The sequence below is a fragment of the Microcaecilia unicolor genome, chromosome 6 (genome assembly GCF_901765095.1).
Source record: "Microcaecilia unicolor chromosome 6, aMicUni1.1, whole genome shotgun sequence".
NCBI lineage: Eukaryota > Metazoa > Chordata > Amphibia > Gymnophiona > Siphonopidae > Microcaecilia > Microcaecilia unicolor.
Genome location: NC_044036.1, coordinates 209,682,624 through 209,700,780, shown reverse-complemented (window position 1 = coordinate 209,700,780; position 18,157 = coordinate 209,682,624). Strand labels below are relative to the sequence as shown.

At 43.7% G+C, this 18,157-nt stretch overlaps 1 protein-coding gene across 3 annotated transcripts in view; it reads left to right on the top strand.

Moving 5' to 3' along the window:
• The window catches only part of ALDH9A1 (aldehyde dehydrogenase 9 family member A1), a 309,783-nt gene that overhangs the window by 285,232 nt on the left and 6,394 nt on the right, over positions 1 to 18,157 (top strand). For all 3 annotated transcript variants that reach the window (XM_030205969.1, XM_030205968.1, XM_030205967.1), the window contains exon 11: positions 15,968 to 16,080. In XM_030205969.1, coding sequence (XP_030061829.1) covers positions 15,968 to 16,080 — 113 coding nt within the window. The remainder of the gene's footprint in view (positions 1 to 15,967; positions 16,081 to 18,157) is intronic.

The following is an 18,157-nucleotide window of genomic DNA, read 5'->3' as shown; positions in this document are numbered from 1 at the left end:
CAAGGGCCAATACTCATTTAGTATCGTACGGTCAAGCTTACTAGTCTACATAAAAAGTTTAACTTGAAGCTATTGGAAGTAACAAGCACGTGGTAATCCTAATTTCCATTGCAATTCAAGAAACATCTTAACCCTATTCTGGTTGAGTATCTGACCCAGAATCCATATTCTTCTTAATGATGAGGAAGATCAGTGGAAACATTTCTTTTGTACTTAAAAAGCCCATTATACGACAAAGGCATATGTCTAGATAAATCCCCTTCCATAAGTTTTGTCTCCAACTCCCTAAATGACAATTACGTCGTCCTAGGTATGCTTAATTCTTCCTGCTTACCAACTGGTTTCATACCTGCCGCTAAGAAGCATAGAACAAGCACTAAAAGAGCCTTCTCCAGTTATAACCAGGTAGGCTTTAGCCAGCTTGTCATTTGGCCAGAACCATTTACGTCCATGTTGTAGAACGAACACAAGGTGATAAACTCTAATCTGGGAAGTGAACTCCAACTTGTGCTCTGGATGTCTTTGGTTTGCACAAGGCTATTTGCAGTGGTTGGCCAATAGGAAGTCCACCACTGGATGTTCCAATTGTTTAAAAAAGACCTTGGGAAAAGCACAAGGGAGTATACTGAGCATATAGTTCACTTTGGGTGTAATGACCGTCTTAGGTCAAGCATGCATCCACTGTCAAATAAGACTTTTAGCCAACTCAAGCATGACTAACATTTTTATCCATAATTTCCCAAATGGTCCTACCATAACAGACCCCCCAGCTATTTAATAGGTTTCTCAGATGATGCTAGTGGCTAGGTCACCACAATGAACCTAATTATACAGTCAGATAGGGGGAAAGCTTTAGGTTTAGTCCAGTTTATTTTATAGTCCAGTAACTCCAGTTATTCTGCTATAAGATTAAATTTATTTATTTATTTATTTATTTATTGCATTTGTATCCCACATTTTCCCACCTTTTTGCGGGCTTAGTGTGGCTTACGATAAGATATGAATAATAGAAATACATTTGTAACAACTTGGTTATGGAATACATTGTGCAGAGTTGTGCGAGACATTCGAATATCATTAGGAATATAACAATGGGACATCAACATAGAAACATTGGGAGGAGACAGTGGGACAATTGATTATGGGATGAGGGATCTGAAGTGGATGTATGTTGCATTGATGAACAGTGAGTATGGACTCTATGTGTTTTGGTTCTTTCCGTAAGTTTGTTCAAACAGGTAAGTCTTCAGTAGTTTTCGGAAGGAAGCTTGTTCGTTAATCATTCTTAGGTTGCGCGGTAGTGTATTCCAAGCCTGCGTGCTCATGTGGGAAAAGGTTGACGCGTGTAGCGTCTTGTATTTCAGGCCCTTGCAAGTGGGGAAGTGGAGGTTGAGGTATGTTCGGGATGACCTTTTAGCGTTTCTGGGTGGTAGGTCTATTAAATCAGACATGTACGCTGGGGCTTCGCTGTAGATGATCTTATGGACTAGTGTGCAAACTTTAAAAGTAACGCGTTCCTTAAGTGGAAGCCAATGTAATTTCTCTCGTAGTGGTTTCGCCCTTTCGTATCTTGGTTTTCCGAGGATGAGCCTGACTGCTGTGTTCTGGGCTGTTTGAAGTTTCCTCAGTATTTGCTCTTTGCAGCCCGCGTATAGTGAGTTGCAGTAATCCAGGTAGCTGAGGACGAGGGATTGCACTAGGCTGCGGAAGATGAATCTTGGAAAGAATGGTCTTATCCTTTTCAATTTCCACATGCCGTAGAACATCTTCTTGGTTGTATTGTTTGCATGGGTTTCGAGTGTTAGGTGGCGGTCGATAATGACTCCAATGATTTTTAGCGTTTCTGAGACTGGGAGGTTTAGGGTTGGTGTGTTTATAGCGTTGAATTCATTTGTGTTGTATTGGGAGGTGAGTATCAGGCATCGGGTTTTTTCTGCGTTTAATTGCAGGCGGAATGCGTCTGCCCATGTGTTCATGACGTGTAGACTTTGATTGATTTCGTTGGAGATTTCTTTGGTGTCTTGTTTGAATGGGATGTATATTGTTACATCATCGGCGTATATATACGGGTTGAGGTTATGGTTTGATAAGAGTTTTGCTAAAGGGATCATCATTAGGTTGAAAATAGTTGGTGAAAGAGGTGATCCTTGTGGGACTCCACATTCAGGTGTCCATGCCTTGGACGTGGTTGAATTAGATGTGACTTGATACGAACGTAGGGTTAGGAACCCCTTGAACCAGTTCAGGACATTTCCTCCTATGCCAAAATGTTCGAGTATGTGTAGCAGGATTCCATGGTCTACCATGTCGAAGGCGCTTGACATGTCAAATTGTAGGAGTATATTGTTGCCAGTTGCGATGATTTGTTTGAATTTGGTCATAAGGGTGATTAATACTGTTTCTGTGCTATGATTCGATCGGAATCCTGATTGGGCGTCATGCAGTATTGAATGTTTATCTAGATAGTTTGTGAGTTGTTTAGTTACCATACCTTCAGTTATCTTGGTTATTAGTGGTATAGATGCTATTGGCCTGTAGTTGGTTATTTCGCTCGTGTTTTTCTTTGTATCTTTAGGAATAGGGGTGAGCAAGATTTTTCCTTTTCTTTTGGGAAGAGTCCATTTTGTAGCATGTAGTTTATGTGGTTTGTTAGGTCTATTATGAATTTCTGGGGAGCAGATTTCATGAAGCTATTTGGACATATGTCTAGTTTGCAGTTGGATTTAGCATATCTTTTGAGAGTTTTAGAGATGAGGTCTTCTGGCAGTTGTTCAAATTCGGTCCAGGTTCTGTCTGCTGGGAATATTCCTTCTTCTGGATCTAGGCAGTCTAGAACAGTGCTGTATTCTGTAGGGCTGGTGGGTATTTTGTGTCGTAGTAGTATAATTTTCTCCTTGAAGTATGTCGCTAGGTTGTCGACACTTGGTGTATCTTTGTCGTTGGTTGTAACTGGTGAGGTGTCTAACAGTTTGTTCACGAGGTTGAAGAGTTTATGTGTGTCTTTGTAGTTTGGTCCTATTAATGTTTTGTAGTGGTCTTTTTTGTCTGTTTTATGGTATATTTGTATTTTCTCCGAAGTAGTTTCCAGTCGTTTAGTGTTTGTTCGTCTCTCTTTTTGTTCCAGGCTCGTTCTAGTCTCCTGACTTGTGTTTTTAGTTTTTTCAGCTCTTCGGTGAACCATGGATTTGCATTTTTCCTGTGTGTTGTTCTGGTTTGGACTGGGGCGATTTTGTCTAATGTTGTTGTACTTATGTCATCCCATTCTTGGAGGAATTGGATGGTGTCAGCGTTTGTAGTCCATTCGTTCTGGTAGATCTGTTGCCAGAATGTTGAGGGGTCTATTTTCCCTCTCGTTGTGTAGGTTGTTCGCTCATGTTTATTGTTCGTGTTTAGTTGTGTTTTTCGCCAGCAGAGAGTGACATTTGCTCTATGGTGGTCTGACCATATTGTTGTTGTCCATCTTGTGTTAGCGAGTATGATAGTTGAATCCGGTTCGAATCTATTCGTTATGATATCTAGTGTGTGTCCTTTTTCGTGAGTTGGTTGTATGTTGGGTGTTTGCAGATCCCAGAGTTTTAGGAATTCTTTGAATTCTCGTGTACTTGGTAAGGTGTCATCTTCTAGGTGTAGGTTGATGTCGCCTAGTATGAGGATGTTTGAGGCTGATACGCAGGAATTCGAGATGAAATCCAAGAGTTGTGTTTGGGCGTCTTGCCATTTTCCTGGTGGCCTGTAGAATAGGATTGTGTTAAGGTGTCCTATTAGGCTTGGATGGTTGATTCTAGTTGATGCAATTTCAAGTTGTGGTGAGGTGGATTCGCCCGTGATTGTGATAGTGAATTCAGGTTTGTATATGATAGCTATTCCGCCTCCTCTTTTTTTTCCATTTCTTGTCCAGTGCGTGATTTTGTATTTTGGTGGGCACGTTTGGAGGATTGCGGGGTCTGTGGGACTGAGCTGGAAAAAGCTAAATATCATCAGCATAAATACATTTTACATTCTACTGGACTTGTATGAAATCTCACTAAGTATCCTGGTGACTAGTTATCGTCCGAGCCTCCAGGGTTAAATAGTAAAGATGATAAGGGTCAACCTTGTCTGGTCCCCCAAGATAGACTAAGGTCCTGCGATTGCTTCCCTTTAACCATCAGGTGAGCTGTGGGTGAGGAATACAATATTCTAACCATTGCAATAAACATAGGATCAAATTCAAACTAGCATAAAACACTGAAGAAAGTCCCTCACACAGCCTTTGATATCTACATCTAATCTTTTGAGGGATATCTTAACCTACTCAAAGGTTTCTGGCTTTAAGGGAAGGGAAATGGGACTTGATATACCGCCTTTCTGAGGTTTTTGCAACTACATTCAAAGCAGTTTACATATATTCAGGTACTTATTTTGTAGCAGGGGCAACGAAGGGTTAAGTGACTTGCCCAGAGTCACAAGGAGCTGCAGTGGGAATCGAACTCAGTTCCCCAGGATCAAAGTCCACTGCACTAACCACTAGGCTACTTAAGGTGAATTTGTCCAAAACTGTTTGCCTGGATACGTCAGCTTTGTCTACTCTTCACACTTTTTTCAATTAAATGGGCCTCTAATATTATTCACGTTGGAATTTTTGAGAAATAATAATCCCAATGACTACTCAACTCAGACTATATGGGAAAGTTTGAAGGCAGTGTTAAGGGGAGAACTTGATAGCTCTTGCTACAAATAAGCACAAAAGGGAATGGGACTTGATATACCGCCTTTGTGTTTTTTTTGCAACTACATTCAAAGCGGTTTACATTGTATATAAAGGTACTTATTTGTATCTGGGGCAATGCAGGGTTAAGTGACTTGCCCAGAGTTGCAAGGAGCTGCAGTTTGCAGCAGGAGCTCTCTGAGCTTACAGACAGACATAAGAGAGGCCAAGGGGGCGATAAGGTGAAGGATCAGATTTGGGAGATTAGGACAATATTGGGGGAAATGTAAGATGCAGATCTGAAGTTTCGCATGGAATTCCTGAAACAAAGATTTTTTTGAATTGGGGAAACCGGGTGGGTAAGAGGCCAAATTTTGGGAATTTGATGAGGAGCTTTTATACTCCAGAAAGTCAGGCCACAGATAATGAGATTCATCATTTTTTAAATAGGCTGCATCTCCCGAAGTTGCATAGGGAGATTATGGACGATTTAGATAGAGAGATAATGGGAGAGGAAGTTTTAAAAGCTATCAAAGGCTTAAAACCTGGCAAATTGCAGGAGTTAGATGGGTATACGGAACTGTAACCCCGGGCACACCTCATTCCGGCTCCGTTCTTCACCCCGTGGTCACTTCACTCCCAGGAGCTGGGTTCACACAAGCTGGGCGTGGGCCGGGGCCTGATTCAAGGTCAAGGGTACTCTTTCTCTGTGCTCACTCTTTCCAAGAAATAGCAGGCTCAGTTGCAGAAACTTAACTGGCTTTACTAACAACTTGAAAAAAAAAAACAGTTCATAAATTCTGTGAACTAGGTTTGTACAATCAGGGATCTTTCAGATAGTCAGCACAGCGCAAACTAGTCTCAATGATATCAAGGCATATTTAGGATCACAGTTCAGTTCTTTATCAAAATCTCCTCTATTGGCTATCAAACATGGTGCTTGGTTATTTTCCTCTTGATTTAACTCAATTTGCAATCATTGCCACACTCGCAGCCGTTGAGTAAAGTCTTTCAATTACCTTTTTACACTCTTCCGATTCAAGCTCTGGGAAAATGAAGTGGGGTAATCAGCCACATCAGGTCCTTTTTAAGCCATTAGTCTCTAATTCCCTTCTTTTTCTGGAAACTTAGTCTTGTGGGTGAGCCGCACTAGTCCTGCTTGTTCCATAGTCCACTCACAGGATAATTTCTTGTTCTCTGTCCTATCCTGGATCAGGTTCTATATGCTTCAGCAATGTGGGTCCTGCTAGAAGTCAGGCACGCCCACTCCAACTTCTCCCTCCTGAGGATTCTTCCCTCAGGCCTATGTCGTTCCCACGGCACATGCTTCTGCGTTATACAGAAACTCCAATAATACAGTAACAAATTTCCTCTTGATTTGGCATCCAGGACTTCCCCCTCAGTACTATGCGTCTAGGCGGGGGTGGGCTACCAAAGACCCAGAAATTTTCCCACTCAAGTTTTTTATTAACTCCCTGATCTTACCCCATGGGCTAGTCTTACAGTGATTCTGCCGTGAGACTGTCAATAACAGCTCCCTTTCCTTAGTGACCTCCCTGAAAATCTTGGGCATTTCCAGGGGGGGAGGGGTCACAGGTCTTTTCTACAAAACCTTCCGCCTGTGGGTAGCACACCTCTTGGTGCAGTTGTATAATTCTCTCCAAGGGGGGGAGCAGTTACCATTCTTTGAGGTTGGTGGGCATTACTATCCTGTCCAAATTTGAGAAGGATACTACGCAGTGTGGGGGGTATAGACAGTGGTGTGCTGATAAATGTTTAACAACAGGCTCTCTCCCTGGTCCACCTCCCCCCCCCCCCCCCCCCAGTCCACCTCTGCGCCCCTCATCCACCTCGCCGAGACTTACAAGGGCGGCCTCCAAGACTTCAGCAGAAGTCTCGCCGGCCATTTTTAAAGAACGATCCGGCAGTGGGGGAGGGTCAGCAGTGGGCAGGCAAGGCTGCCTGCCCCGAAGAATTCGCTGGACAAGGGAGGTGAGGGACCAGCGGAGTCTGTAGGAGGGAGTGAGGAAGGAAGGAAGGAGAGCCGGCTCGCCCTCAGGAACAACCGGCTCGCAAGTCGGTAAACTATTGGTCTGTTGACATAGAAGATCTAGGCAGGGTTCTGGGAACAGGGGGAGGTTCATTGTTGGAGGGGATATGGGGAGATCAGTACCTATCCCAATATGTAGTGGAGTTGTCTTCAAGAATATTGGGGACATGTTATTCAATATGTACAACAATTGATGAAATGTAAGGTTTCTATGCCCATGGAATTGGTACTTTTGAATGCAAGGGTAAGTGAAATTCAGGGACCTCACAATAAGTTGATGCTGTTAGCGTTTACTACAGCTTTCATGGTTATTGTGCAACAGTGGCAACAAAAGCAGCTGCCTATTTTTTGCACTGTGCGAGCGCAGTTGGGTTGGGTTTGTGAGCAATATCACCTGCAAGTGATTCAGAACTGGACTTGACCACATTATCAACATACAGTGGTGGAAATAAGTATTTGATCCCTTGCTGATTTTGTAAGTTTGCCCACTGACAAAGACATGAGCAGCCCATAATTGAAGGGTAGGTTATTGGTAACAGTGAGAGATAGCACATCACAAATTAAATCCGGAAAATCACATTGTGGAAAGTATATGAATTTATTTGCATTCTGCAGAGGGAAATAAGTATTTGATCCCCCACCAACCAGTAAGAGATCTGGCCCCTACAGACCAGGTAGATGCTCCAAATCAACTCGTTACCTGCATGACAGACAGCTGTCGGCAATGGTCACCTGTATGAAAGACACCTGTCCACAGACTCAGTGAATCAGTCAGACTCTAACCTCTACAAAATGGCCAAGAGCAAGGAGCTGTCTAAGGATGTCAGGGACAAGATCATACACCTGCACAAGGCTGGAATGGGCTACAAAACCATCAGTAAGACGCTGGGCGAGAAGGAGACAACTGTTGGTGCCATAGTAAGAAAATGGAAGAAGTACAAAATGACTGTCAATCGACAAAGATCTGGGGCTCCACGCAAAATCTCACCTCGTGGGGTATCCTTGATCATGAGGAAGGTTAGAAATCAGCCTACAACTACAAGGGGGGAACTTGTCAATGATCTCAAGGCAGCTGGGACCACTGTCACCACGAAAACCATTGGTAACACATTACGACATAACGGATTGCAATCCTGCAGTGCCCGCAAGGTCCCCCTGCTCCGGAAGGCACATGTGACGGCCCGTCTGAAGTTTGCCAGTGAACACCTGGATGATGCCGAGAGTGATTGGGAGAAGGTGCTGTGGTCAGATGAGACAAAAATTGAGCTCTTTGGCATGAACTCAACTCGCCGTGTTTGGAGGAAGAGAAATGCTGCCTATGACCCAAAGAACACCGTCCCCACTGTCAAGCATGGAGGTGGAAATGTTATGTTTTGGGGGTGTTTCTCTGCTAAGGGCACAGGACTACTTCACCGCATCAATGGGAGAATGGATGGGGCCATGTACCGTACAATTCTGAGTGACAACCTCCTTCCCTCCGCCAGGGCCTTAAAAATGGGTCATAAGTACATAAGTACATAAGTAGTGCCATACTGGGAAAGACCAAAGGTCCATCTAGCCCAGCATCCTGTCACCGACAGTGGCCAATCCAGGTCAAGGGCACCTGGCACGCTCCCCAAACGTAAAAACATTCCAGAGAAGTTATACCTAAAAATGCGGAATTTTTCCAAGTCCATTTAATAGCGGTCTATGGACTTGTCCTTTAGGAATCTATCTAACCCCTTTTTAAACTCCGTCAAGCTAACCGCCCGTACCACGTTCTCCGGCAACGAATTCCAGAGTCTAATTACACGTTGGGTGAAGAAAAATTTTCTCCGATTCGTTTTAAATTTACCACACTGTAGCTTCAACTCATGCCCTCTAGTCCTAGTATTTTTGGATAGCGTGAACAGTCGCTTCACATCCACCCGATCCATTCCACTCATTATTTTATACACTTCTATCATATCTCCCCTCAGCCGTCTCTTCTCCAAGCTGAAAAGCCCTAGCCTTCTCAGCCTCTCTTCGTAGGAAAGTCGTCCCATCCCCACTATCATTTTCGTCGCCCTTCGCTGTACCTTTTCTAATTCTACTATATCTTTTTTGAGATACGGAGACCAGTACTGAACACAATACTCCAGGGTCGTGGCTGGGTCTTCCAGCACGACAATGACCCAAAACATACAGCCAAGGCAACAAAGGAGTGGCTCAGGAAGAAGCACATTAGGGTCATGGAGTGGCCTAGCCAGTCACCAGACCTTAATCCCATTGAAAACTTATGGAGGGAGCTGAAGCTGCGAGTTGCCAAGCGACAGCCCAGAACTCTTAATGATTTAGAGATGATCTGCAAAGAGGAGTGGACCAAAATTCCTCCTGACATGTGTGGAAACCTCATCATCAACTACAGAAGACGTCTGACCGCTGTGCTTGCCAACAAGGGTTTTGCCACCAAGTATTAGGTCTTGTTTGCCAGAGGGATTAAATACTTATTTCCCTCTGCAGAATGCAAATAAATTCATATACTTTCCACAATGTGATTTTCCGGATTTAATTTGTGATGTGCTATCTCTCACTGTTACCAATAACCTACCCTTCAATTATGGGCTGCTCATGTCTTTGTCAGTGGGCAAACTTACAAAATCAGCAAGGGATCAAATACTTATTTCCACCACTGTATATGGAGTCGTTAACTGGAGCTAGAGAAGGTAGTGGGTCTCGAGGGTCAAGTCTCACGAAACAGGTTTACAGCGGGTATTATTGTTTGTATTGTGTGTACTGCTGTATCTGTTTTTGCACCATTGCTCTCCATTTCATTGTGGGTATTCAGCTTTGCAGTATGTGTGTGTGGAGGGGGAGTTAATTAGTATTCTTTAAAGGGGGTAAGAGGTCTCTGGGGGATAATGTACACTGCTAGTTGGTTGTGGTTGGGGAGGGGTTTTTTGAACATCTTTAGCATGCTGTAAAAGGTTTTTGTTGTCGAGGCGTTGAAGAGTCAACTAAGCCTCTCATGTTTTCTGCTTTGTGCTGTTCATTAAAATTAAATAGTTACAAAAAAAAAATAGACTAAGGCTTTCTTTTTCTTGATCAAATTATTAAGACCCTGAACATTCAGGGACACAATGTTAGGGGAACAAGCTAAGAAGCAGATTACATTTTAAAGACAGTTCAAAAGAAATAATTATCCCACCCTCCAGGAGCAATAATACGATGAGTTGGCACAAAATCCAGATAAACAGTGAAAGAGCATATAAGTAGACAATATTGCAGAGAACATGTAAAATATGTAGGAATCGTGCTTCAGTTAATATTCAGTAATACATATGGGTGCAACAAGCAGTCAAACAAGAAAATTATACAGACTGTGTGCCCCAGAGGCCCCAATACTGAAGGATTAAGCTGGAGACTATTGCTTGGAAAAAGCCAGTCCAGTCGCAATCTGGACTCATCCTTTTATATTATTTTTGGATCATGGTAAGGTACTGAAATTTATTAATTACACTATGAGTGACAGCAAATTATTTTGGATTTGGTACATATATTTCTGCCATTTTGCAGCATTTCTATTCTGGGATTTTGGTTGATACATACAGCTCTTGCAAGCTCTGCAATCTTGTCTGCTATAGTTTCTGGTTGTGAGTCCAGATTGCGATACAACAAAGGAAAAAGTCTCCTGAATTCTATATATGGAGCCTAGATTTGCAAGTTAAAATTTGGGTGCACTCCTGAGATGCATATGCAAATTAATTGGCTAATGAGGCAATTAACATCAATTGGGTGCTAGCAACCAATTATACTAACTTAGCACCCATTGAAATTTGTGGGTGCATTTGGCTGTGTGCTATTGTTTGAGGAATGACACCTAATTAATAGCACATAACTCAAAAGGAGGCATAACCATAGAAGGGCTATGGGCGTGTCATGGGCTTTTCAAAAAGTTATGCATGTTGTTGCAGAATACTTCCTCAGAATGTCTAACTTGAGTGCCATCATTTACACCAAGTTTCATCAGGTGTAAGTCTGGACTGAATTTTGATTATCATTTATAGAATCCTCCCAAGATAGGCAGCACAAATGGCAAGGGCATCATAAATCTGACATGCAGGAGACATTTCGTGCAGCTATCCTAGTCTGTAGTGCAAAGCACTCACGTAGGAAAGGGAGGAACAAGGTGATGCTGAAATTGGAGCATATAGTGTTGAGGTAGATGAGAAATGAAATGAAAGTCTGTATGAAGTCACAGTACACTCTCAGCACAAAAGCTATCTCGGAGTAATACCGGGTCATTTTAAGTGGCTATACTGACTCCTGATTTTTCATTAATTGTCTTAGCAAAAAGGAGTCTTCACATAGTCATGTAGCAAAAATGGGTCTTCACAGGTGTGAATTATATTATGCAGAGTAACGCACATAGCTGTTACACTAGCCCATATTTGGCTTGGAACGATTTCAACTGTGGTCTGAGGGCCATTAGTTTCTTCCGATGGGCCATCATATCCTTGAGAAGGTTGTGAAAGATGAGAAATTTTTTCCCCTCATACCCCACCAGGATTTTGTGGTGTGCCTTTTGCAGGATTTCTATAACTTGCAGATAGCGTAGAACTTGCAATACAATAGGCCGAGGACACCATGCCCTGCCCTGCAGCTGCACCAGAGAACAATGTGCATGTTCAGTTTCAAAGGGTACATCAAAGGCTATATCCAAGACTTTAGGAAGCAGTTGATCCTTAAATGCCACAACATCTTTATCCCTTCAGGAATTCCCAGCACACGAAGATTGTTGCATTGTGTGTGTGATTATCATGGTCCTCCAAGCTACGTTCCAGTTGGGAGATTTGTTTTGCTCCATGTTAAGACCTTTAAGCTGACCTGCGTAGGATTGCACCATAGTTCCAGATTATCAGCTCTTTCCATTAAGGCGAGGTTCACCTTTATATGCCATTTCTCGTCACACATTAGCAAGGTTTTCCTTGTTGTGAAACATCTCTTTTATATGAAGGATTTTTTTTTTTTACTAAGGCCTGCAAAATTATTTCTGAATCCTTGATAGTCGCTGTCTTTCTGGGAGATGATGGTTCACATTTTAAGAGCTGAGTGCTTTGATTGCTGGAAGATTAAAAGTCCACTTGGGTTTAGCTGCTGCCATGATACAAATGCACTCCTATAATAGGTACACTCTAAAATAAAGTAAAAAGCTAGCAATAAATATGATCTGTAAATAGGGTGCTCCGGATTTAATGGATCAGGCTGGCATTCAGGTTGGGGTGCTCTCAGGGTTCTTCTGAGGCTGGGAGAAGAGACATCTGAGAGGAGTTCTGGAACTCTTTGGTGGAACAAATGGTAAAAACAGTTAAAGTAGCTGGGTTTAAAAAAGGTTTGGACAAATTCCTGGAGGAAAAGTCCATAAACTGTTATTAAGGTAGTTCTTGGGGAAAACCATTGCTTAGTGTTGGGATCAAGTAGCATGGAATCTTGCTATTTTTTTTGGGGACTCTGCCACTTACTTGTAACCTGAACTGGCCACTCTTGGAAACAGGATACTGGTGTAGATAGAGACTTGGTCTGACGCAGTAGGGCAATTCTTATGTTGTTATAAGTTTTAAACATGGATCCCACTCACCTGAACTGTGGGGTACAAACAGAAGCAGAGAAACCTAACACTGTTTTTTAGTATTTTAATTGACAGCACCTAGTAACATAGTAAATGTCGGCAGATAAAGAAGTGTACAGTCCATCCAGTCTGCCCAAAAAGGTGTTCAGAGTTTTATCTGGTACTCTGCAGATTCCACCTGTTTATAGCTTTGTCTTTCCTTCAACTCATCCTTCCCATTCCCCATCACTCTCTTCTTCCCTAGCCAACTTCTCCAGGTTTTCACTAAAACTTCCTCTCTGCCCACTATCCCATTTCCCTTATGTCCAACATCCTACTGTCTCCCTATCCTCCATTGTCCAGCATATTTTCAACCCATCTCCCCTTCCATGTCCTCCATCTTCCTCCCTATCTCCGGGCCAAGACCATTCCCTATTCTGCCCCATGCCTAGTTTCTCCCAAAGTCTCCCTCCCAGCACCCTTTGTAGTGCTCACCTTTGATGCAGTGTAGCCGCAATAATCTGATCAGTTTGGGTGGGGTGAGCCAGCTATACACCAGGCAATGCGAGCCACACAGTAGTCTTGATTGTGGACTGGCTCAAGTTGGCTGCTTAGTACTTTGCCTGTAGAGTCCATAAGCAGCTGCAGAAGTGCAAGGGAGACTACCAACTTCTTCTCCTTCAGCTGGTCTCTACCAGAGTCCGACCTGGCCCATGTCACGCATGCACCAGTGATCAGATGACCTGACACTACTAGCTGGTATGTGTGCATGTGAGGGCTCATTCCCCTTGCTGGAACTTGACAATGGTGAAGCTGGAGGCTTGGCAGGTGTGTGCGTGATGGTGGTGAGGTGGAGATGCAGTACAATTAATTTGCCTAGCCGGGATTTTTTTGTTTAATTCTAACTAGTAAAACACATACAGCATTAACTGTGATTAGTGCACAGCCCTAATTAAAATCTATTATTAGGTTTCATTGGCAACTGCTGAGCAAATCCCAATTCATCTCTCAAGAACCAGTCATTTTGAAGGCAGAGTTAGGTGACAGGCAAGGGAAACGAAATCAACTTTTGTGCCTTCCTGGTAGTAACATAGTTGCTTAGCTGTTCCAAGATGTCCCAAGCCACTTGGGAAAGAGAATCCATGATGGTTTGGTTCTGGCATCACATAAGTATATAAAAGGTTTGTTAGGCAGTAGCCCTGCATTCCCTTTTAACCCTTTTTCTGAGGGTGATATCTTCATTTACTTTGGAATGCAAAGGTTTTCCTTTCACCTTTTTACCCTAGTAATTTGTCCTATAAATCAGGGAGGTGTTCCTTGGTTGGGGCAGAGGCAACTTACATGAATACCTTTTATTTCCAAAACTATGTGCATATGTTTTCATGGGTAAAACACTTGCACAAATAGCAGGTGCAGATTTATGTGCATGGTTGTCCTGAGTCTATTTTCAAAGAGAATCTTTTCCCTTTCAAAATCAAACATATAAATGGCAAGAGGCGTACTCACTCGCAAATGCGCAGTAGAGACCCTCTTTGTCCTGCCCCCGCGTCAATACGTGATAACGGGGGCATGACAGAGAGGGAACCTGTGCACCTGCGAGTGAGGGAACCGCCGTCGCCACCCGCTCCCCCCCCCCCCCCAGGGTTGCTGCTACCGCTCCCCCCACCCACCCGGAGTCGCTGCCGCCACCCACCCTCCACCCGGCCCGGGTACCTGGCTTCACTATTCAACCCGCCGGAACGCAGCACACAGCTCATCTGAGCTGCCGTTGGCCTTCCTTACCTGCCTGTGTCCCGCCCTCGCCGACATTACGTCACATGAGGGCGGAACACACGCAGAGAAGAAGGAAGGCCGACTGCAGCTCAGATGAGCTGTGTGCTGCGTTCTGGCAGTTTGAATAGTGAAGCCAGGTACCCGGCTCGGGTGGAGGGGTGGCGGAGGGGACTCCGGGGGGGGGGGGGGGGGGCGACGGCGACCTATCCGGGGGGGGGGGCCTTTCAACCCCCCCCCCCCCCTTTCCTTTACTAGCCCATTTTTACGGGCTCAACGGCTAGTTTTATATAAAGTCTAGGGGTAAAAAAAGAACTCACAAATTTTCTAGGTAGGCATGTTGTTTGAAAGTTGCCCCATAATGACTTTAGGCATAGGCGGCATAGTGAACTACCTAGGTTACCAAATTTTGAAGGTATAAAATACCCAGGCCAAAGAGGAGCCTGAACTCTCTCACTTTAGGGCTATTTGCATTTGCTGCTTCAAAGGGTGCATCACTGTGACACTGTGGCCTTCCTCTGCTGCTCTTCTGGCTCTCCAGTGTTTGGAGAGGAGAGAAGTCATAGATAATCCCAAGGTTATAAGCTGAGGAGACAGAGAGAGTCTTATCCACAGAAACAGAGAATGGCAGAAGAGGAAAGGTAGGTTTAGAGGGAAAGACAAGAAGCTCAGTCTTGGCCATATTCAATTTTGGATGACAAAATATCCAAGCAGCAGTAGTATTAGAAAAGTAGACTGAGACTTGGGACATGGATTCCTGGTGCAATTTCTGGTGTGATGAGGTAGATCTGGGAGTCATATGGGAGGAGATCAGAGCACCAAGGAAACAAGTATAGAGCAAGAAGAGGTTCCAGGACAGAGCCCTGGGGTACATTGACTGATAGTGGAATAATAGTGGAGGAGGATCCACCAGATCATATACTAGAAGTGCAATGGGAGAGATGAGACGAAAGACAAGACAGAAAAGAGCCCTGAAATCCTAGTGCTCAGAACATATCAAGGAATAGGTGCTGATCAACAGTGTTGAAAGCAGCAGACAGGTCAGGAAGGATGGGAATTGAGTAAAGGCCCTTGGATCCAGCAAGGAACAGGTCCAAAGATGAGAGCTGCAATAAAATAACACCCAAGACACAGGTCACCACAAACTTCTCTACCACCTGCACAGACTGAATACATGCAAGACGCCCTCTGTCCCCCCCCCCCCCCCCCCCTCACACACACCCCTGCTTTCTGGAATCTGCTGTCTTGTCTTGCCTGTGTACTCCAAAATCTGGCCTTGAATAATGATAGTCCCATTGTATGGATCTCTGGACAAAACTAATAGAGAGGAAATATCACTTATTCTTAAAACTTCGTGTCTTCCTAAAGATCTTAGGCTTGAAGACTCTTATACTCATTTCCGTAGAATTCTTAAAACATATCTCTTTAGTATTCACTTTCAAGAATTTTTTGAAAATGTCACTTAGAATACTCTGAAAAAAAAAGGGAGGTCTTGCCCTCTGTTGTTTGATATGTATGAAATTTTTATAATTGTATATTTTAATTCTGGTTGGTTTGTTGTGCTTTCCTATCACTTATGGATTTCAGATTTGTGAATTTTAACTTTTTTAACATTTTATCTGATTGTAAACCATTCTGATTTACGTTGTAATAAGATACGGTCTAGTAAATAAATAAACGATAAACGATGCCTGTTTGTAGAACGTATGACTTTTCAGTAGAAGCTTTACTGCTTAGGATATTCACTTTGGTTTGTATCACTTGAAGCAATGAATCTCAGCTTTCCAAGTAAAGCATCTACTGAAAAGTCAGAAAAATAGAGAGTTAAAAATAATTCTTTTTTGAGTGACTAGTATTTTAAATGACTTCAGCCTATCTTAATGCTGTTTTATAGAGATATTCAACGTGCTCACAGGGTAGTGGCTGCTCTCCAAGCTGGCATGTGCTTCATTAACAACTACAACATTAGCCCTGTGGAGCTTCCATTTGGTGGATACAAGAGGTCAGGTAAGAATAACAAGTAGAAAAGCTTATGGCCTTTTGTGGCAGTAACAGAGTACCATGGGGGGTAATTTAGGCGCTAGGATGCTGCCTGCCAAACACAAATTCTGTGCTGGCAGCTACGTGTGTAATTGCCATTATAGAATATCAGTGTAAATGAGCATTTACACACCAACACTTAGAGGGGACTGCTTGCTCCAAGTCGGTGGCCTAAGTGATAGGCATACCCCTGACCCGCCCAAGAATCTCCCTTGCATATGCCCACTAAGTTTCTAGTGACAGCACCAGTTAACTCCAATTTGCAGTGATTAATAGTGGTTAGTACCAGCTAGCACCTAATTTGCCAATTAAATTATGCACAAAACGGGCACTATTCCAGTGGTATGCAAATCTCTCATGAATATTCACTGTGGATATTCTGAAAACCTGACTGGCTGGGGTGCCTCCAACAGAAGCTCAAAGCATCGGGAAATATCATTTTCAACCTTAAGGGGCCAAGACACCATCTGTAAAGGATATTTATATGCATTCTCCTTTATTGTAGAACTAACCAACCATTTCCCCACAGCTGCAAAGCCCATTTTCCAGCACCCCAAGACCTGTCTCCCAAGCTGTCATAAATTTACATTTTTAAATTCTCTCCATCTAAGAAAGTCATACAAGAGGGTGATTACTCCTTTCATCTGGTATATTGATTTCCAAAATTCTCTACCTGCTGTCTACTCGCTGCGTCCTCCACTTCATTCCCTTTGGTTCACATATAATTTTGTATCGATGCACTACCAAAAGATCCCCTTTGCCCAATCCATATTGCTCCTGAAGCTCTTGAAATTAACTCTTCCTCTGATGTATGAGAGTCTCTTTGCTTGTTAACCACTGTGAATCAAATAGACTCAAAGAGAGAGAATATTAGAAATATATCCCAGTGAAAGAGCCATACTGTCATCCACCACCCCTCAGCTTTCCCTTCTTCCCCTTATGTAGTAGTACTGTTTCCTCTTAGAGTTCATGCTTTCCAACAGGCCCCAATCCCCTGCTTCCCCAGTCTCATCGTTGTACTTTTTCTTTCCCTCCACCCCCCTCCCTACCATTCTTAAGTCAAAATGTGCTATACACCTCTTTCCTCAAATGCTGTATAGTTCAGTAAAGTGTGTTTATTCAAGTGTCGGTATAACCCTTCACTTCTCTTTCCTCATTGTCTAGCTGTCAGCTGGATTGTCTCTTCAAATGCCTGCCACCCTCCAGCACTCACTTCCATTTAGTCCAAGACCCTTCATGTTGCTGCGGTTGTTTCTCTGACCTAGTCAGTGATGGTAGGCCACCTATCCCTTCAGCTTCTGATACCTTCCAGGACCTTTGTCACTCTCTTAGTGCATCCTCCCACGATGATCCGCTGTACCAAAAGGAATAACCATCTGTATTTAATGTTCTCCTTGTGCATTATAGCGAATGCTACATACCTGTAGAAGGTATTCTCCGAGGACAGCAGGCTGATTGTTCTCACTGATGGGGTGACGTCCACGGCAGCCCCTCCAATCGGAATCTTCACTAGCAAAGTCCTTTGCTAGCCCTCGCGCGCCTGTGTCTTCCCGCCCAAAACCGGCTCGAGCCGGCCAGTCCCATATGTAGCAAGACAAGACAAGGGAAGACACAACTCCAAAGGGGAGGTGGGCGGGTTTGTGAGAACAATCAGCCTGCTGTCCTCGGAGAATACCTTCTACAGGTATGTAGCATTCGCTTTCTCCGAGGACAAGCAGGCTGCTTGTTCTCACTGATGGGGTATCCCTAGCCCCCAGGCTCACTCAAAACAACAACCATGGTCAATTGGGCCTCGCAACGGCGAGGACATAACTGAGATTGACCTAAAAAATTTACCAACTAACTGAGAGTGCAGCCTGGAACAGAATAAACAGGGCCCTCGGGGGGTGGAGTTGGATCCTAAAGCCCAAACAGGTTCTGAAGAACTGACTGCCCGAACCGACTGTCGCGTCGGGTATCCTGCTGCAGGCAGTAATGAGATGTGAATGTGTGGACAGATGACCACGTCGCAGCTTTGCAAATTTCTTCAATAGAGGCTGACTTC